Raw genomic sequence first — 21502 nt, forward strand, 5'->3', positions numbered from 1 at the left:
AGTAACAGGAAGACTCAAGGCAGCAGTAACAGGAAGACTCAGGGCAGCAGTAACAGGAAGACTCAAGGCAGCAGTAACAGGATGACTCAAGGCAGCAGTAACAGGATGACTCAAGGCAGCAGCAGCAGGAAGACTCAAGGCAGCAGTAACAGGAAGACTCAAGGCAGCAGTAACAGGATGACTCAAGGCAGCAGTAACAGGATGACTCAAGGCAGCAGTAGCAGGAAGACTCAGGGCAGCAGTAGCAGGATGTCTTCAGGCAGCAGTAACAGGAAGACAAGGCAGCTGAAACAGGATGACTCAAGGCAGCAGTAACAGGATGACTCAAGGCAGCAGTAAGAGGATGGCTCAAGGCAGCAGCAGCAGGAAGACTCAAGGCATCAGTAGCAGGATGGCTCAAGGCAGCAGCAGCAGAATGGCTCAAGGCAGCAGAAGCAGGAAGACTCAAGGCAGCAGTAACAGGATGACTCAAGGCAGCAGTAACAGGATGACTCAAGGCAGCAGTAACACGATGGCTCAAGATAACAGCAACAGGATGGCTCAAGGCAACAGTAACAGGACAGCTCAAGGCAGCAGTAACAGGATGGCTCAAGGCAACAGTAACAGGACAGCTCAAGGCAACAGTAACAGGATGACTCAAGGCAGCAGTAACAGGATGGCTCAAGGCAACAGTAACAGGACAGCTAAAGGCAACAGTAACAGGATGACTCAAGGCAGCAGTAAGAGGAAGACTCAAGGCAGCAGCAGCAGGAAGACTCAAGGCAGTAGTAACAGGAAGACTCAGGGCAGCAGTAGCAGGATGACTCAAGGCAACAGTAACAGGAAGACTCAGGGCAGCAGTAACAGAATGGCTCAAGGCAACAGTAACAGGATGACTCAAAGCAGCAGTAACAGGATGACTCAAGGCATCAGTAACAGGAAGCCTCAAGGCAGAAGCAGCACGAAGACTCAAGGCAGCAGCAGCAGAATGGCTCAAGGCAGCAGTAGCAGGATGACTCAAGGCAGCAGTAGCAGGATGGCTTAAGGCAGCAGTAACAGGAAGACTCAAGGCATCAGTAACAGGATGACTCAAGGCGGCAGTAACAGGATGACTCAAGGCAGCAGTAACAGGATGACTCAAGGCAGCAGTAACAGGATGACTCAGCGCAGCAGTAGCAGGACGGCTTAAGGCAGCAGTAACAGGAAGACTCAAGGCAGCAGTAACAGGATGTCTCAAGGCAGCAGCAGCAGGAAGACTCAAGGCAGCAGTAACAGGAAGACTCAGGGCAGCAGGAACAGGAAGACTCAACGCAGCAGTAACAGGATGACTCAAGGCAGCAGTAACAGGATGACTCAAGGCAGCAGCAGCAGGAAGACTCAGGGCAGCAGCAGCAGGAAGACTCAAGGCAGCAGTAGCAGGAAGACTCAGGGCAGCAGTAGCAGGATGTCTTCAGGCAGCAGTAACAGGAAGAAAAGGCAGCTGAAACAGGATGACTCAATGCAGCAGTAACAGGATGACTCAAGGCAGCAGTAAGAGGATGGCTCAAGGCATCAGCAGCAGGAAGACTCAAGGCAGCAGTAGCAGGATGGCTCAAGGCAGCAGCAGCAGAATGGCTCAAGGCAGCAGAAGCAGGAAGACTCAAGGCAGCAGTAACGGGATGACTCAAGGCAGCAGTAAGAGGATGGCTCAAGGCAGCAGAAGCAGGAAGACTCAAGGCAGCAGTAACGGGATGACTCAAGGCAGCAGTAACACGATGGCTCAAGACAACAGCAACAGGATGGCTCAAGGCAACAGTAACAGGATGGATCCAGGCAACAGTAACAGGGCAGCTCAAGGCAACAGTAACAGGATGACTCAAGGCAGCAGTAACAGGATGGCTCAAGGCAGCAGAAGCAGGAAGACTCAAGGCAGCAGTAACGGGATGACTCAAGGCAGCAGTAACACGATGGCTCAAGACAACAGCAACAGGATGGCTCAAGGCAACAGTAACAGGATGGCTCCAGGCAACAGTAACAGGGCAGCTCAAGGCAACAGTAACAGGATGACTCAAGGCAGCAGTAACAGGATGGCTCAAGGCAACAGTAACAGGACAGCTAAAGGCAACAGTAACAGGATGACTCAAGGCAGCAGTAACAGGATGGCTCAAGGCAACAGTAACAGGACAGCTAAAGGCAACAGTAACAGGATGACTCAAGGCAGCAGTAAGAGGAAGACGCAAGGCAGCAGTAAGAGGAAGACTCAAGGCAGCTGTAACAGGATGACTCAATGCAGCAGTAACAGGATGACTCAAGGCAGCAGTAAGAGGATGGCTCAAGGCAGCAGAAGCAGGAAGACTCAAGGCAGCAGTAACGGGATGACTCAAGGCAGCAGTAACACGATGGCTCAAGACAACAGCAACAGGATGGCTCAAGGCAACAGTAACAGGATGGCTCCAGGCAACAGTAACAGGGCAGCTCAAGGCAACAGTAACAGGATGACTCAAGGCAGCAGTAACAGGATGGCTCAAGGCAACAGTAACAGGACAGCTAAAGGCAACAGTAACAGGATGACTCAAGGCAGCAGTAACAGGATGGCTCAAGGCAACAGTAACAGGACAGCTAAAGGCAACAGTAACAGGATGACTCAAGGCAGCAGTAAGAGGAAGACGCAAGGCAGCAGTAAGAGGAAGACTCAAGGCAGCTGTAACAGGAAGACGCAAGGCAGCAGTAAGAGGAAGACTCAAGGCAGCAGTAGCAGGATGACTCAAGGCAACAGTAACAGGAAGACTCAGGGCAGCAGCAGCAGAATGGCTCAAGGCTACAGTAACAGGATGACTCAAGGCATCTGTAACAGGATGACTCAAGGCAGCAGTAGCACGAAGACTCAAGGCAGCAGCAGCAGAATGGCTCAAGGCAGCAGTAACAGGAAGACTCAAGGCATCAGTAACAGGATGACTCAAGGCGGCAGTAACAGGATGTCTCAAGGCAGCAGCAGCAGAATGGCTTAAGGCAGCAGTAACAGGATGTCTCAAGGCAGCAGTAGCAGGAAGACTCAAGGCAGCAGTAGCAGGATGACTCAAGGCAGCAGCAGCAGAATGGCTCAAGGCAGCAGTTGCAGGATGACTCAAGGCAGCAGTAGCAGGATGGCTTAAGGCAGCAGTAACAGGATGACACAAGGCAGCAGTAACAGGAAGACTCAAGGCAGCAGTAACAGGATGACACAAGGCAGCAGTAACAGGAAGACTCAAGGCAGCAGTAACAGGATGACACAAGGCAGCAGTAACAGGATGTCTCAAGGCAGCAGCAGCAGGAAGACTCAAGGCAGCAGTAACAAGATGACTCAAGGCAGCAGCAGCAGGAAGACTCAAGGCAGCAGTAACAGGATGGCTCAAGGCAGCAGCAGCAGAATAGTTCAAGTCTGCAGTAACAGGATGACTCAAGGCAGCAGTAACAGGATGGCTCAAGGCAGCAGTAACAGGATGGCTCAAGTCTGCAGTAACAGGATGACTCAAGGCAGCAGTAGCAGGATGGCTCAAGGCAGCAGCAGCAGAATGGCTCAAGGCAACAGTAACAGGATGGCTCAAGGCAGCAGTAACAGGATGGCTCAAGGCAACAGTAACAGGATAGCTCAAGGCAGCTGTAACAGGATGACTCAAGGCAGCAGCAGCAGGAAGACTCAAGGCAGCAGCAGCAGGAAGACTCAAGGCAGCAGTAACAGGAAGACTCAGGGCAGCAGTAACAGGAAGACTCAAGGCAGCAGTAACAGGATGGCTCAAGTCTGCAGTAGCAGTATGGCTCAAGGCAGCAGCAGCAGAATGGCTCAAGGCAACAGTAACAGGATGTCTCAAGGCAGCAGCAGCAGGAAGACTCAAGGCAGCAGTAACAGGATGGCTCAAGTCTGCAGTAACAGGATGACTCAAGGCACCAGTAGCAGGAAGACTCAAGGCAGCAGTAACAGGATGACTCAAGGCAGCAGCAGCAGAATGACTAAAGTCTGCAGTAACAGGACGGCTCAAGGCAGCAGTAACAGGATGGCTCAAGGCAGCAGCAGCAGAATGACTCAACTCTGCAGTAACAGGATGACTCAAGGCAGCAGTAACAGGATGGCTCAAGTCTGCAGTAACAGGATGGCTCATGGCAGCAGCAGCAGAATGACTCAAATCTGCAGTAACAGGATGACTCAAGGCAGCAGTAATAGGATGGCTCAAGGCAGCAGCAGCAGAATGACTCAAGTCTGCAGTAACAGGATGACTCAAGGCAGCAGTAGCAGGATGGCTCAAGGCAGCAGCAGCAGAATGACTCAAGTCTGCAGTAACAGGATGACTCAAGGCAGCAGTAGCAGGATGGCTCAAGGCAGCAGCAGCAGAATGACTCAAGTCTGCAGTAACAGGATGACTCAAGGCAGCAGTAGCAGGATGGCTCAAGGCAGCAGCAGCAGAATGACTCAAGTCTGCAGTAACAGGATGACTCAAGGCAGCAGTAGCAGGATGGCTCAAGTCTGCAGTAACAGGATGACTCAAGGCAACTGTAACAGGATGGCTCAAGGCAACAGTAACAGGATGGTTCAAGGCAGCAGTAAGAGGATGACTCAAGGCAAAAGTAACAGGATGGTTCAAGGCAGCAGTAAGAGGATGACTCAAGGCAAAAGTAACAGGATGGTTCAAGGCAGCAGTAAGAGGATGACTCAAGGCAAAAGTAACAGGATGGTTCAAGGCAACAGTAACAGGATGGCTCAAGGCAACAGTAACAGGATGGTTCAAGGCAGCAGTAAGAGGATGACTCAAGGCAAAAGTAACAGGATGGTTCAAGGCAGCAGTAAGAGGATGACTCAAGGCAAAAGTAACAGGATGGTTCAAGGCAGCAGTAAGAGGATGACTCAAGGCAAAAGTAACAGGATGGCTCAAGGCAACAGTAAGAGGATGACTCAAGGCAAAAGTAACAGGATGGTTCAAGGCAGCAGTAAGAGGATGACTCAAGGCAAAAGTAACAGGATGGTTCAAGGCAGCAGTAAGAGTATGACTCAAGGCAAAAGTAACAGGATGGTTCAAGGCAGCAGTAAGAGTATGACTCAAGGCAAAAGTAACAGGATGGCTCAAGGCAACAGTAACAGGATGGCTCAAGGCAACAGTAACAGGATGGCTCAAGGCAACAGTAACAGGATGGTTCAAGGCTGCAGTAAGAGGATGGCTCAAGGCAGCAGTAGCAGGATGGCTCAAGTCTGCAGTAACAGGATGACTCAAGGCAACTGTAACAGGATGGCTCAAGGCAACAGTAACAGGATGGTTCAAGGCAGCAGTAAGAGGATGACTCAAGGCAGCAGTAGCAGGATGGCTCAAGGCAGCAGCAGCAGAATGACTCAAGTCTGCAGTAACAGGATGACTCAAGGCAGCAGTAGCAGGATGGCTCAAGGCAGCAGCAGCAGAATGACTCAAGTCTGCAGTAACAGGATGACTCAAGGCAGCAGTAGCAGGATGGCTCAAGTCTGCAGTAACAGGATGACTCAAGGCAACTGTAACAGGATGGCTCAAGGCAACAGTAACAGGATGGTTCAAGGCAGCAGTAAGAGGATGACTCAAGGCAAAAGTAACAGGATGGTTCAAGGCAGCAGTAAGAGGATGACTCAAGGCAAAAGTAACAGGATGGTTCAAGGCAGCAGTAAGAGGATGACTCAAGGCAAAAGTAACAGGATGGTTCAAGGCAACAGTAACAGGATGGCTCAAGGCAACAGTAACAGGATGGTTCAAGGCAGCAGTAAGAGGATGACTCAAGGCAAAAGTAACAGGATGGTTCAAGGCAGCAGTAAGAGGATGACTCAAGGCAAAAGTAACAGGATGGTTCAAGGCAGCAGTAAGAGGATGACTCAAGGCAAAAGTAACAGGATGGCTCAAGGCAACAGTAAGAGGATGACTCAAGGCAAAAGTAACAGGATGGTTCAAGGCAGCAGTAAGAGGATGACTCAAGGCAAAAGTAACAGGATGGTTCAAGGCAGCAGTAAGAGTATGACTCAAGGCAAAAGTAACAGGATGGTTCAAGGCAGCAGTAAGAGTATGACTCAAGGCAAAAGTAACAGGATGGCTCAAGGCAACAGTAACAGGATGGCTCAAGGCAACAGTAACAGGATGGCTCAAGGCAACAGTAACAGGATGGTTCAAGGCTGCAGTAAGAGGATGGCTCAAGGCAGCAGTAGCAGGATGGCTCAAGTCTGCAGTAACAGGATGACTCAAGGCAACTGTAACAGGATGGCTCAAGGCAACAGTAACAGGATGGTTCAAGGCAGCAGTAAGAGGATGACTCAAGGCAAAAGTAACAGGATGGTTCAAGGCAGCAGTAAGAGGATGACTCAAGGCAAAAGTAACAGGATGGTTCAAGGCAGCAGTAAGAGGATGACTCAAGGCAAAAGTAACAGGATGGTTCAAGGCAACAATAACAGGATGGCTCAAGGCAACAGTAACAGGATGGTTCAAGGCAGCAGTAAGAGGATGACTCAAGGCAGCAGTAACAGGATGGTTCAAGGCAGCAGTAAGAGGATGACTCAAGGCAAAAGTAACAGGATGGCTCAAGGCAACAGTAACAGGATGGGTCAAGGCAACAGTAGCAGGATGGCTCAAGGCAGCAGCAGCAGAATGGCTCAAGGCAGCAGAAGCAGGAAGACTCAAGGCAGCAGTAACGGGATGACTCAAGGCAGCAGTAACACGATGGCTCAAGACAACAGCAACAGGATGGCTCAAGGCAACAGTAACAGGATGGCTCCAGGCAACAGTAACAGGGCAGCTCAAGGCAACAGTAACAGGATGACTCAAGGCAGCAGTAACAGGATGGCTCAAGGCAACAGTAACAGGACAGCTAAAGGCAACAGTAACAGGATGACTCAAGGCAGCAGTAACAGGATGGCTCAAGGCAACAGTAACAGGACAGCTAAAGGCAACAGTAACAGGATGACTCAAGGCAGCAGTAAGAGGAAGACGCAAGGCAGCAGTAAGAGGAAGACTCAAGGCAGCTGTAACAGGAAGACGCAAGGCAGCAGTAAGAGGAAGACTCAAGGCAGCAGTAGCAGGATGACTCAAGGCAACAGTAACAGGAAGACTCAGGGCAGCAGCAGCAGAATGGCTCAAGGCTACAGTAACAGGATGACTCAAGGCATCTGTAACAGGATGACTCAAGGCAGCAGTAGCACGAAGACTCAAGGCAGCAGCAGCAGAATGGCTCAAGGCAGCAGTAACAGGAAGACTCAAGGCATCAGTAACAGGATGACTCAAGGCGGCAGTAACAGGATGTCTCAAGGCAGCAGTAGCAGGAAGACTCAAGGCAGCAGTAGCAGGATGACTCAAGGCAGCAGCAGCAGAATGGCTCAAGGCAGCAGTTGCAGGATGACTCAAGGCAGCAGTAGCAGGATGGCTTAAGGCAGCAGTAACAGGATGACACAAGGCAGCAGTAACAGGAAGACTCAAGGCAGCAGTAACAGGATGACACAAGGCAGCAGTAACAGGAAGACTCAAGGCAGCAGTAACAGGATGACACAAGGCAGCAGTAACAGGATGTCTCAAGGCAGCAGCAGCAGGAAGACTCAAGGCAGCAGTAACAAGATGACTCAAGGCAGCAGCAGCAGGAAGACTCAAGGCAGCAGTAACAGGATGGCTCAAGGCAGCAGCAGCAGAATAGTTCAAGTCTGCAGTAACAGGATGACTCAAGGCAGCAGTAACAGGATGGCTCAAGGCAGCAGTAACAGGATGGCTCAAGTCTGCAGTAACAGGATGACTCAAGGCAGCAGTAGCAGGATGGCTCAAGGCAGCAGCAGCAGAATGGCTCAAGGCAACAGTAACAGGATGGCTCAAGGCAGCAGTAACAGGATGGCTCAAGGCAACAGTAACAGGATAGCTCAAGGCAGCTGTAACAGGATGACTCAAGGCAGCAGCAGCAGGAAGACTCAAGGCAGCAGCAGCAGGAAGACTCAAGGCAGCAGTAACAGGAAGACTCAGGGCAGCAGTAACAGGAAGACTCAAGGCAGCAGTAACAGGATGGCTCAAGTCTGCAGTAGCAGTATGGCTCAAGGCAGCAGCAGCAGAATGGCTCAAGGCAACAGTAACAGGATGTCTCAAGGCAGCAGCAGCAGGAAGACTCAAGGCAGCAGTAACAGGATGGCTCAAGTCTGCAGTAACAGGATGACTCAAGGCACCAGTAGCAGGAAGACTCAAGGCAGCAGTAACAGGATGACTCAAGGCAGCAGCAGCAGAATGACTAAAGTCTGCAGTAACAGGACGGCTCAAGGCAGCATTAACAGGATGGCTCAAGGCAGCAGCAGCAGAATGACTCAACTCTGCAGTAACAGGATGACTCAAGGCAGCAGTAACAGGATGGCTCAAGTCTGCAGTAACAGGATGGCTCATGGCAGCAGCAGCAGAATGACTCAAATCTGCAGTAACAGGATGACTCAAGGCAGCAGTAATAGGATGGCTCAAGGCAGCAGCAGCAGAATGACTCAAGTCTGCAGTAACAGGATGACTCAAGGCAGCAGTAGCAGGATGGCTCAAGGCAGCAGCAGCAGAATGACTCAAGTCTGCAGTAACAGGATGACTCAAGGCAGCAGTAGCAGGATGGCTCAAGGCAGCAGCAGCAGAATGACTCAAGTCTGCAGTAACAGGATGACTCAAGGCAGCAGTAGCAGGATGGCTCAAGGCAGCAGCAGCAGAATGACTCAAGTCTGCAGTAACAGGATGACTCAAGGCAGCAGTAGCAGGATGGCTCAAGTCTGCAGTAACAGGATGACTCAAGGCAACTGTAACAGGATGGCTCAAGGCAACAGTAACAGGATGGTTCAAGGCAGCAGTAAGTGGATGACTCAAGGCAAAAGTAACAGGATGGTTCAAGGCAGCAGTAAGAGGATGACTCAAGGCAAAAGTAACAGGATGGTTCAAGGCAGCAGTAAGAGGATGACTCAAGGCAAAAGTAACAGGATGGTTCAAGGCAACAGTAACAGGATGGCTCAAGGCAACAGTAACAGGATGGTTCAAGGCAGCAGTAAGAGGATGACTCAAGGCAAAAGTAACAGGATGGTTCAAGGCAGCAGTAAGAGGATGACTCAAGGCAAAAGTAACAGGATGGTTCAAGGCAGCAGTAAGAGGATGACTCAAGGCAAAAGTAACAGGATGGCTCAAGGCAACAGTAAGAGGATGACTCAAGGCAAAAGTAACAGGATGGTTCAAGGCAGCAGTAAGAGGATGACTCAAGGCAAAAGTAACAGGATGGTTCAAGGCAGCAGTAAGAGTATGACTCAAGGCAAAAGTAACAGGATGGTTCAAGGCAGCAGTAAGAGTATGACTCAAGGCAAAAGTAACAGGATGGCTCAAGGCAACAGTAACAGGATGGCTCAAGGCAACAGTAACAGGATGGCTCAAGGCAACAGTAACAGGATGGTTCAAGGCAGCAGTAAGAGGATGACTCAAGGCAAAAGTAACAGGATGGTTCAAGGCAACAATAACAGGATGGCTCAAGGCAACAGTAACAGGATGGTTCAAGGCAGCAGTAAGAGGATGACTCAAGGCAGCAGTAACAGGATGGTTCAAGGCAGCAGTAAGAGGATGACTCAAGGCAAAAGTAACAGGATGGCTCAAGGCAACAGTAACAGGATGGGTCAAGGCAACAGTAACAGGATGGCTCAAGGCAACAGTAACAGGATGGTTCAAGGCTGCAGTAAGAGGATGGCTCAAGGCAACAGTAACAGGATGGTTCAAGGCTGCAGTAAGAGGATGGCTCAAGGCAGCAGTAACAGGATGGCTCAAGGCAACAGTAACAGAATGGCTCAAGGCAGCAGCAGCAGAATGACTCAACTCTGCAGTAACAGGATGACTCAAGGCAGCAGTAACAGGATGGCTCAAGTCTGCAGTAACAGGATGGCTCATGGCAGCAGCAGCAGAATGACTCAAATCTGCAGTAACAGGATGACTCAAGGCAGCAGTAATAGGATGGCTCAAGGCAGCAGCAGCAGAATGACTCAAGTCTGCAGTAACAGGATGACTCAAGGCAGCAGTAGCAGGATGGCTCAAGGCAGCAGCAGCAGAATGACTCAGGTCTGCAGTAACAGGATGACTCAAGGCAGCAGTAGCAGGATGGCTCAAGGCAGCAGCAGCAGAATGACTCAAGTCTGCAGTAACAGGATGACTCAAGGCAGCAGTAGCAGGATGGCTCAAGGCAGCAGCAGCAGAATGACTCAAGTCTGCAGTAACAGGATGACTCAAGGCAGCAGTAGCAGGATGGCTCAAGTCTGCAGTAACAGGATGACTCAAGGCAACTGTAACAGGATGGCTCAAGGCAACAGTAACAGGATGGTTCAAGGCAGCAGTAAGAGGATGACTCAAGGCAAAAGTAACAGGATGGTTCAAGGCAGCAGTAAGAGGATGACTCAAGGCAAAAGTAACAGGATGGTTCAAGGCAGCAGTAAGAGGATGACTCAAGGCAAAAGTAACAGGATGGTTCAAGGCAACAGTAACAGGATGGCTCAAGGCAACAGTAACAGGATGGTTCAAGGCAGCAGTAAGAGGATGACTCAAGGCAAAAGTAACAGGATGGTTCAAGGCAGCAGTAAGAGGATGACTCAAGGCAAAAGTAACAGGATGGTTCAAGGCAGCAGTAAGAGGATGACTCAAGGCAAAAGTAACAGGATGGCTCAAGGCAACAGTAAGAGGATGACTCAAGGCAAAAGTAACAGGATGGTTCAAGGCAGCAGTAAGAGGATGACTCAAGGCAAAAGTAACAGGATGGTTCAAGGCAGCAGTAAGAGTATGACTCAAGGCAAAAGTAACAGGATGGTTCAAGGCAGCAGTAAGAGTATGACTCAAGGCAAAAGTAACAGGATGGCTCAAGGCAACAGTAACAGGATGGCTCAAGGCAACAGTAACAGGATGGCTCAAGGCAACAGTAACAGGATGGTTCAAGGCTGCAGTAAGAGGATGGCTCAAGGCAGCAGTAGCAGGATGGCTCAAGTCTGCAGTAACAGGATGACTCAAGGCAACTGTAACAGGATGGCTCAAGGCAACAGTAACAGGATGGTTCAAGGCAGCAGTAAGAGGATGACTCAAGGCAAAAGTAACAGGATGGTTCAAGGCAGCAGTAAGAGGATGACTCAAGGCAAAAGTAACAGGATGGTTCAAGGCAGCAGTAAGAGGATGACTCAAGGCAAAAGTAACAGGATGGTTCAAGGCAACAATAACAGGATGGCTCAAGGCAACAGTAACAGGATGGTTCAAGGCAGCAGTAAGAGGATGACTCAAGGCAGCAGTAACAGGATGGTTCAAGGCAGCAGTAAGAGGATGACTCAAGGCAAAAGTAACAGGATGGCTCAAGGCAACAGTAACAGGATGGGTCAAGGCAACAGTAACAGGATGGCTCAAGGCAACAGTAACAGGATGGTTCAAGGCTGCAGTAAGAGGATGGCTCAAGGCAACAGTAACAGGATGGTTCAAGGCTGCAGTAAGAGGATGGCTCAAGGCAACAGTAACAGGATGGTTCAAGGCTGCAGTAAGAGGATGGCTCAAGGCAGCAGTAACAGGATGGCTCAAGGCAACAGTAACAGAATGGCTCAAGGCAGCAGTAACAGGATGGGTCAAGGCAACAGTAACAGGATGGCTCAAGGCAACTTTAACAGGATGGGTCAAGGCAACAGTAACAGGATGGCTCAAGGCAACAGTAACAGGATGGGTCAAGGCAACAGTAACAGGATGGCTCAAGGCAACAGTAACAGGATGGCTCAAGGCAACAGTAACAGAATGGCTCAAGGCAGCAGTAACAGGATGGGTCAAGGCAACAGTAACAGGATGGCTCAAGGCAACAGTAACAGGATGGGTCAAGGCAACAGTAACAGGATGGCTCAAGGCAACAGTAACAGGATGGTTCAAGGCTGCAGTAAGAGGATGACTCAAGGCAGCAGTAACAGGATGGCTCAAGGCAACAGTAACAGGATGGTTCAAGGCAGCAGTAAGAGGATGACTCAAGACAAAAGTAACTGGATGGCTCAAGGCAGCAGTAACAGGATGGCTCAAGGCAGCAGTAACAGGAAGACTCAAGGCAGCAGTAACAGGATGGCTCAAGGCAGCAGTAACAGGAAGACTCAAGGCAGCAGTAACAGGAAGACTCAAGGCAGCAGTAACACGATGGCTCAAGGCAGCAGTAACAGGATGGCTCAAGGCAGCAGTAACAGGAAGACTCAAGGCAGCAGTAACACGATGGCTCAAGGCAGCAGTAACACGATGGCTCAAGGCAGCAGTAACAGGAAGGCTCAAGGCAGCAGTAACAGGATGACTCAAGGCAGCAGTAACAGGATGACTCAAGGCAGCAGTAACAGGAATACTCAAGGCAGCAATAAGAGGAAGACTCAAGGCAGCAGCAGCAGGAAGACTCAAGGCAGCAGTAACAGGAAGACCCAAGGCAGCAGCAGCAGGAAGTCTCATGGCAGCAGTAACAGGAAGACTCAAGGCAGCAGTAAGAGGAAGACTCAAGGCAGCAGCAGCAGGAAGACTCAAGGCAGCAGTAACTGGAAGACTCAAGGCAGCAGTGAGAGGAAGACTCAAGGCAGCAGCAGCAGGAAGACTCAAGGCAGCAGTAACAGGAAGACTCAAGGCAGCAGCAGCAGGAAGACTCATGGCAGCAGTAAAAGGAAGACTCAAGGCAGCAGTAAGAGGAAGACTCAAGGCAGCAGCAGGAAGACTCAAGTCAGTAGTAACAGGAAGACTCAGGGCAACAGGAGCAGGATGACTCCAGGCAACAGTAACAGGAAGACTCAGGGCAGCAGCAGCAGAATGGCTCAAGGCAACAGTAACAGGATGACTCAAGGCAGCTGTAACAGGATGACTCAAAGCAGCAGTAACAGGATGACTCAAGGCAGCAGTAACAGGAAGCCTCAAGGCAGCAGCAGCACGAAGACTCAAGGCAGCAGCAGCAGAATGGCTCAAGGCAGCAGTAGCAGGATGACTCAAGGCAGCAGTAGCAGGATGGCTTAAGGCAGCAGTAACAGGAAGACTCAAGGCATCAGTAACAGGATGACTCAAGGCGGCAGTAACAGGATGTCTCAAGGCAGCAGCAGCAGAATGGATCAAGGCAGCATTAGCAGGATGGCTTAAGGCAGCAGTAGCAGGACGGCTTAAGGCAGCAGTAACAGGAAGACTCAAGGCAGCAGTAACAGGATGACTCAAGGCAGCAGTAACAGGATGACTCAAGGCAGCAGTAACAGGATGGCTCAAGGCAGCAGCAGCAGAATGGCTCAAGTCTGCAGTAACAGGATGACTCAAGGCAGCAGTAACAGGATGGCTTAAGGCAGCAGTAGCAGGACGGCTTAAGGCAGCAGTAACAGGAAGACTCAAGGCAGCAGTAACAGGATGACTCAAGGCAGCAGTAACAGGATGTCTCAAGGCAGCAGCAGCAGGAAGACTCAAGGCAGCAGTAACAGGAAGACTCAGGGCAGCAGTAACAAGAAGACTCAACGCAGCAGTAACAGGATGACTCAAGGCAGCAGTAGCAGGATGGCTCAAGGCAGCAGCAGCAGAATGACTCAAGTCTGCAGTAACAGGATGACTCAAGGCAGCAGTAGCAGGATGGCTCAAGTCTGCAGTAACAGGATGACTCAAGGCAACTGTAACAGGATGGCTCAAGGCAACAGTAACAGGATGGTTCAAGGCAGCAGTAAGAGGATGACTCAAGGCAAAAGTAACAGGATGGCTCAAGGCAACAGTAACAGGATGGCTCAAGGCAACAGTAACAGGATGGTTCAAGGCATCAGTAAGAGGATGACTCAAGGCAAAAGTAACAGGATGGCTCAAGGCAACAGTAACAGGATGGCTCAAGGCAACAGTAACAGGATGGCTCAAGGCAACAGTCACAGGATGGTTCAAGGCTGCAGTAAGAGGATGACTCAAGGCAGCAGCAGCAGAATGACTCAAGGCAGCAGTAACAGGATGGCTCAAGTCTGCAGTAACAGGATGACTCAAGGCAACAGTAACAGGATGGCTCAAGGCAACAGTAACAGGATGGTTCAAGGCAGCAGTAAGAGGATGACTCAAGGCAAAAGTAACAGGATGGCTCAAGGCAACAGTAACAGAATGGCTCAAGGCAATAGTAACAGGATGGTTCAAGGCAGCAGTAAGAGGATGACTCAAGGCAAAAGTAACAGGATGGCTCAAGGCAGCAGTAACAGGATGGCTCAAGGCAGCAGTAACAGGAAGACTCAAGGCAGCAGTAACAGGATGGCTCAAGGCAGCAGTAACAGGAAGACTCAAGGCAGCAGTAACAGGAAGACTCAAGGCAGTAGTAACACGATGGCTCAAGGCAGCAGTAACAGGATGGCTCAAGGCAACAATAACAGGAAGACTCAAGGCAGCAGTAACAGGAAGACTCAAGGCAGCAGTAACAGGATGACTCAAGGCAGCATTAACAGGATGACTCAAGGCAGCAGTAACAGGAATACTCAAGGCAGCAGTAAGAGGAAGACTCAAGGCAGCAGCAGCAGGAAGACTCAAGGCAGCAGTAACAGGAAGACCCAAGGCAGCAGTAACAGGAAGACTCAAGGCAGCAGTAAGAGGAAGACTCAAGGCAGCAGCAGCAGGAAGACTCAAGGCAGCAGTAACAGGAAGACTCAAGGCAGCAGTAAGAGGAAGACTCAAGGCAGCAGCAGCAGGAAGACTCAAGGCAGCAGTAACAGGAAGACTCAAGGCAGCAGCAGCAGGGAGACTCATGGCAGCAGTAAAAGGAAGACTCAAGGCAGCAGTAAGAGGAAGACTCAAGGCAGCAGTAAGAGGAAGACTCAAGGCAGCAGCAGCAGGAAGACTCAAGGCAGCAGTAACAGGAAGACTCAAGGCACCAGTAAGAGGAAGACTCAAGGCAGCAGCAGCAGGAAGACTCAAGGCAGCAGTAACAGGAAGACTCAAGGCAGCAGCAGCAGGGAGACTCATGGCAGCAGTAAAAGGAAGACTCAAGGCAGCAGTAAGAGGAAGACTCAAGGCAGCAGCAGGAAGACTCAAGGCAGTAGTAACAGGAAGACTCAGGGCAGCAGTAGCAGGATGACTCCAGGCAACAGTAACAGGAAGACTCAGGGCAGCAGCAGCAGAATGGCTCAAGGCAACAGTAACAGGATGACTCAAGGCAGCTGTAACAGGATGACTCAAAGCAGCAGTAACAGGATGACTCAAGGCAGCAGTAACAGGAAGCCTCAAGGCAGCAGCAGCACGAAGACTCAAGGCAGCAGCAGCAGAATGGCTCAAGGCAGCAGTAGCAGGATGGCTTAAGGCAGCAGTAACAGGAAGACTCAAGGAATCAGTAACAGGATGACTCAAGGCGGCAGTAACAGGATGTCTCAAGGCAGCAGCAGCAGAATGGATCAAGGCAGCAGTAGCAGGATGGCTTAAGGCAGCAGTAGCAGGACGGCTTAAGGCAGCAGTAACAGGAAGACTCAAGGCAGCAGTAACAGGATGACTCAAGGCAGCAGTAACAGGATGACTCAAGGCAGCAGTAACAGGATGGCTCAAGGCAGCAGCAGCAGAATGGCTCAAGTCTGCAGTAACAGGATGACTCAAGGCAGCAGTAACAGGATGGCTTAAGGCAGCAGTAGCAGGACGGCTTAAGGCAGCAGTAACAGGAAGACTCAAGGCAGCAGTAACAGGATGACTCAAGGCAGCAGTAACAGGATGTCTCAAGGCAGCAGCAGCAGGAAGACTCAAGGCAGCAGTAACAGGAAGACTCAGGGCAGCAGTAACAGGATGACTCAAGGCAGCAGTAACAGGATGACTCAAGGCAGCAGCAGCAGGAAGACTCAAGGCAGCAGTAGTAGGAAGACTCAGGGCAGCAGTAGCAGGATGTCTTCAGGCAGCAGTAACAGGAAGACAAGGCAGCTGAAACAGGATGACTCAAGGCAGCAGTAAGAGGATGGCTCAAGGCATCAGCAGCAGGAAGACTCAAGGCAGCAGTAGCAGGATGTCTCAAGGCAGCAGTAACAGGAATACTCAAGGCAGCAGTAAGAGGAAGACTCAAGGCAGCAGCAGCAGGAAGACTCAAGGCAGCAGTAACAGGAAGACCCAAGGCAGCAGCAGCAGGAAGACTCATGGCAGCAGTAACAGGAAGACTCAAGGCAGCAGTAAGAGGAAGACTCAAGGCAGCAGCAGCAGGAAGACTCAAGGCAGCAGTAACAGGAAGACTCAAGGCACCAGTAAGAGGAAGACTCAAGGCAGCAGCAGCAGGAAGACTCAAGGCAGCAGTAACAGGAAGACTCAAGGCAGCAGCAGCAGGAAGACTCATGGCAGCAGTAAAAGGAAGACTCAAGGCAGCAGTAAGAGGAAGACTCAAGGCAGCAGCAGGAAGACTCAAGGCAGTAGTAACAGGAAGACTCAGGGCAGCAGTAGCAGGATGACTCCAGGCAACAGTAACAGGAAGACTCACGGCAGCAGCAGCAGAATGGCTCAAGGCAACAGTAACAGGATGACTCAAGGCAGCTGTAACAGGATGACTCAAAGCAGCAGTAACAGGATGACTCAAGGCAGCAGTAACAGGAAGCCTCAAGGCAGCAGCAGCACGAAGACTCAAGGCAGCAGCAGCAGAATGGCTCAAGGCAGCAGTAGCAGGATGGCTTAAGGCAGCAGTAACAGGAAGGCTCAAGGCATCAGTAAGAGGATGACTCAAGGCGGCAGTAACAGGATGTCTCAAGGCAGCAGCAGCAGAATGGATCAAGGCAGCAGTAGCAGGATGGCTTAAGGCAGCAGTAGCAGGACGGCTTAAGGCAGCAGTAACAGGAAGACTCAAGGCAGCAGTAACAGGATGACTCAAGGCAGCAGTAACAGGATGACTCAAGGCAGCAGTAACAGGATGGCTCAAGGCAGCAGCAGCAGAATGGCTCAAGTCTGCAGTAACAGGATGACTCAAGGCAGCAGTAACAGGATGGCTTAAGGCAGCAGTAGCAGGACGGCTTAAGGCAGCAGTAACAGGAAGACTCAAGGCAGCAGTAACAGGATGACTCAAGGCAGCAGGAACAGGATGTCTCAAGGCAGCAGCAGCAGGAAGACTCAAGGCAGCAGTAACAGGAAGACTCAGGGCAGCAGTAACAGGATGACTCAAGGCAGCAGCAGCAGGAAGACTCAGGGCAGCAGCAGCAGGAAGACTCAAGGCAGCAGTAGTAGGAAGACTCAGGGCAGCAGTAGCAGGATGTCTTCAGGCAGCAGTAACAGGAAGACAAGGCAGCTGAAACAGGATGACTCAAGGCAGCAGTAAGAGGATGGCTCAAGGCATCAGCAGCAGGAAGACTCAAGGCAGCAGCAGCAGGATGTCTCAAGGCAGCAGTAACAGGATGTCTCAAGGCAGCAGCAGCAGCAGGAAGACTCAAGGCAGCAGTAACAGGAAGACTCAACGCAGCAGTAACAGGATGACTCAAGGCAGCAGTAACAGGATGTCTCAAGGCAGCAGCAGTAACAGGAAGACTCAGGGCAGCAGTAACAGGAAGACTCAACGCAGCAGTAACAGGATGACTCAAGGCAGCAGTAACAGGATGACTCAAGGCAGCAGTAACAGGATGACTCAAGGCAGCAGTAGCAGGATGTCTCAAGGCAGCAGTAACAGGATGTCTCAAGGCAGCAGCAGCAGGAAGACTCAAGGCAGCAGTAACAGGAAGACTCAGGGCAGCAGTAACAGGAAGACTCAACGCAGCAGTAACAGGATGACTCAAGGCAGCAGTAACAGGATGACTCAAGGCAGCAGTAGCAGGATGGCTTAAGGCAGCAGTAACAGGAAGACTCAAGGCATCAGTAAGAGGAAGACGCAAGGCAGCAGCAGCAGGAAGACTCAAGGCAGTAGTAACAGGAAGACTCAGGGCAGCAGTAGCAGGATGACTCCAGGCAACAGTAACAGGAAGACTCAGGGCAGCAGCAGCAGAATGGCTCAAGGCAACAGTAACAGGATGACTCAAGGCAGCTGTAACAGGATGACTCAAAGCAGCAGTAACAGGATGACTCAAGGCAGCAGTAACAGGAAGCCTCAAGGCAGCAGCAGCACGAAGACTCAAGGCAGCAGCAGCAGAATGGCTCAAGGCAGCAGTAGCAGGATGACTCAAGGCAGCAGTAGCAGGATGGCTTAAGGCAGCAGTAACAGGAAGACTCAAGGCATCAGTAACAGGATGACTCAAGGCAGCAGTAACAGGATGACTCAAGGCAGCAGTAACAGGATGTCTCAAGGCAGCAGCAGCAGGAAGACTCAAGGCAGCAGTAACAGGAAGACTCAGGGCAGCAGTAACAGGAAGACTCAACGCAGCAGTAACAGGATGACTCAAGGCAGCAGCAGCAGGAAGACTCAGGGCAGCAGCAGCAGGAAGACTCAAGGCAGCAGTAGTAGGAAGACTCAGGGCAGCAGTAGCAGGATGTCTTCAGGCAGCAGTAACAGGAAGACAAGGCAGCTGAAACAGGATGACTCAGGGCAGCAGTAACAGGATGACTCAAGGCAGCAGTTAGAGGATGGCTCAAGGCATCAGCAGCAGGAAGACTCAAGGCAGCAGTTGCAGGATGGCTCAAGGCAGCAGAAGCAGGATGACTCAAGGCAGCAGTAACAGAATGGCTCAAGGCAGCAGAAGCAGGATGACTCAAGGCAGCAGTAACAGGATGACTCAAGGCAGCAGTAGCAGGATGTCTCAAGGCAGCAGCAGCAGGAAGACTCAAGGCAGCAGTAACAGGAAGACTCAGGGCAGCAGTAACAGGAAGACTCAACGCAGCAGTAACAGGATGACTCAAGGCACCAGTAACAGGATGACTCAAGGCAGCAGCAGCAGGAAGACTCAAGGCAGCAGTAGTAGGAAGACTATAGGCAGCAGTAACAAGAAGACTATAGGCAGCAGTAGCAGGAAGACTCAGGGCAGCAGTATGAGTATGGCTCAAGGCGTCAGCAGCAGGAAGACTCAAGGCAGCAGTAGCAGGATGGCTCAAGGCAGCAGCAGCAGAATGACTCAAGGCAGCAGAAGCAGGAAGACTCAAGGCAGCAGTAAGAGGATGGCTCAAGGCAGCAGTAACAGAATGGCTCAAGGCAGCAGTAACAGGATGGCTCAAGGCAGCAGCAGCAGAATGGCTCAAGGCAGCAGTAACAGGATGGCTCAATGCAGCAGCAGCAGAATGGCTCAAGGCAGCAGTAACAGGATGACTCAAGGCAGCAGTAGCAGGATGGCTTAAGGCAGCAGCAGCAGGAAGACTCAAAGCAGCAGGAGCAAGATGACTCAAGGCAGCAGTAGCAGAATGGCTCAAGGCAGCAGTAGCAGGATGGCTCAAGGCAGCAGTAGCAGGATGGCTTAAGGCAGCAGCAGCAGGAAGACTCAAAGCAGCAGGAGCAAGATGACTCAAGGCAGCAGTAGCAGGATGACTCATGGCAGCAGTAACAGGATGGCTCAAGGCAGCAGGAACAGGATGACTCAAGGCAGCAGCAGCAGGAAGACTCAAGGCAGCAGCAGCGGAATGGCTCAAGGCAGCAGTAGCAGGATGAGTCAAGGCAGTAGCAGCAGGAAGACTCAAGGCAGCAGTAGCAGAATGGCTCAAGGCAGCAGTAACAGGAAATGAATATACAAACGTATGAATTAGGAGCAGGAGTCGGCCACTCGGCACCTCGAGCCTCCTCCGCCATTCAACAAGATCATGGCTGATCTGATTGTCACTCCACATTCCCAACTATCCCAAATAACCTTTCACCCCCTTACTTAGCAGGAACCTATCTACCTCTGCCTTGAGGCAGAGAGTTCCAAAGACACACGACCCTCTGAGAGTAACTATTTCTCCTCATCTCTGTCTTAAAGAGGCAGCACTTTATTTTAAACAGTGACCCCGTGTTCTAGATTCTCCTGCAAGGGGAAACATGCTTTTCACATCCACCCTGTCAAGATCCCTCAGGATCTTATATGTTTCAATCAAGTCACCTCTTACTCTTCTAAACTCCAGCAGATACAAACCTAGTCTCTGAACGGACAGAGGGCATTATGAAGGGGGAGGGTGAACAGCCAGAGGTTGTGGTACACATCGATACCAACGACATAGGCAGGAAGAGTGACGAGGTCCTGCAGGGGGAGTTTAGGGAGTTAGGTGGAAAGTTAAAAGACAGTACCTCCAGGGTTGTAATCTCGGGATTACTCCCTGTGCCACGTGCCAGTGAGGCTAGAAGTAGGAAGATAGTACAGCTAAACACGTGGCTGAACAGCTGGTGTAGGAGGGAGGGTTTCAGATATCTGGATCATTGGGATCTCTTCAGGGACAGAAGGGACCAAAACAAGAAGGGCTGCGAGGTTTGCTAGCATCACTTGGGAGGGTTTAAACTAGTGTGGCAGTAGGACAGCAGGTGAAATAATTGAGGGGGAACTAGTAAACAGGGCCAGTAAGACAAGAGGAAGAGCAGGCAGGGAGATGTTGCGGAGCACAGCGGGACTGGTGGTCTGAAGTGCATTTGTTTCAATGCGGGAAGTATAACAGGTAAGGCAGATGAACTTAGAGCTTGGATTAGTACTTGGAACTATGATGTTGTTGCTATTCCAGAGACTTGGTTGAGGGAAGAACAGGATTGGCAGCTAAATTTTCTGGGATTTAGAAGCTTCAGGCGGGATAGAGGGGGATGTAAAAGGGATTGGGGTGTTGCATTACTGGTTAAGGAGAATATCACAGCTGTACTGCGGGAGGACACCTCGGAGGGGTCATGCAGCGAGGCCATATGGGTGGAGCTCAGGAATAGGAAGGGTGCAGTCACGATGTTGGGGGTTTACTACAGGCCTCCCAACAGCCAGCGGGAGGTAGAGGAGCAGATATGTAGACAGATTTTGGAAAGATGTAAAGGTAACAGGGTTGTAGTCGTGGGTGATTTTAACTTCCCCTATATTGACTGGGACTCACTTAGTGCTCGGGGCAGAATTTGTAAGAAGCATCGAGGAGAGCTTCTTGAAACAATATGCAGATAGTCCAACTAGGGATGGGGCTGTACTGGACCTGGTATTGGGGAATGAGCCCGGCCAGGTGGTCGAAGTCTCAGTAGGGGAGCCTTTTGGGAACAGTGACCATGATTCCGTAAGTTTTAAGGTAATTGTGAATAAGGAGAAGAGTCATCCTCGGGTGAAGGTGCTAAATTGGGGGAAAGCTAATTATAACAATATTAGGCAGGAACTGAAGAATTTAGACTGGGGGCGACTGTTTGAGGGTAAGTCAACATCCGACATGTGGGAGTCTTTCGAACGTCAGTTGATTAGATTCCAGGACCGGCATGCTCCTGTGAGGAAGAAGGATAAGTTTGGCAAGTTTCGGGAACCTTGGATAACGCGGGATATTGTGAGCCTAGTCAAAAAGAAAAAGGAAGCATTCGTAAGGGCTAGAAGACTGGGAACGAACGAAGCCCTTGAGGAACATAAAGAAAGTAGGAAGGAACTTAAGTAAGGAGTCAGAAGGGCTAAAAGGGGTCATGAAAAGTCATTGGCAAACAGGATTAAGTAGAATCCCAAGGCTTTTTATACACATATGAAGAACAAGAGGGTAACCAGGGAAATGGTTGGCCCACTCAAGGACAGAGGAGAGAA

General features: G+C 50.7%; 1 protein-coding gene across 1 annotated transcript; it reads left to right on the plus strand.

Annotated features, from left to right (window-relative positions):
- Positions 1–1661: 1661 nt before the first annotated feature.
- Positions 1662–21073, plus strand: LOC137346762 (uncharacterized). Its single transcript, XM_068010949.1, has 3 exons — positions 1662–1797; positions 14605–14922; positions 21027–21073. Exons 1-3 carry the CDS (start codon positions 1662–1664, stop codon positions 21071–21073), a joined length of 501 nt encoding a protein of 166 aa, XP_067867050.1.
- Positions 21074–21502: the final 429 nt, after the last annotated feature.

This window comes from Heterodontus francisci, chromosome 1 (genome assembly GCF_036365525.1).
Source record: "Heterodontus francisci isolate sHetFra1 chromosome 1, sHetFra1.hap1, whole genome shotgun sequence".
Taxonomy (NCBI): domain Eukaryota; kingdom Metazoa; phylum Chordata; class Chondrichthyes; order Heterodontiformes; family Heterodontidae; genus Heterodontus; species Heterodontus francisci.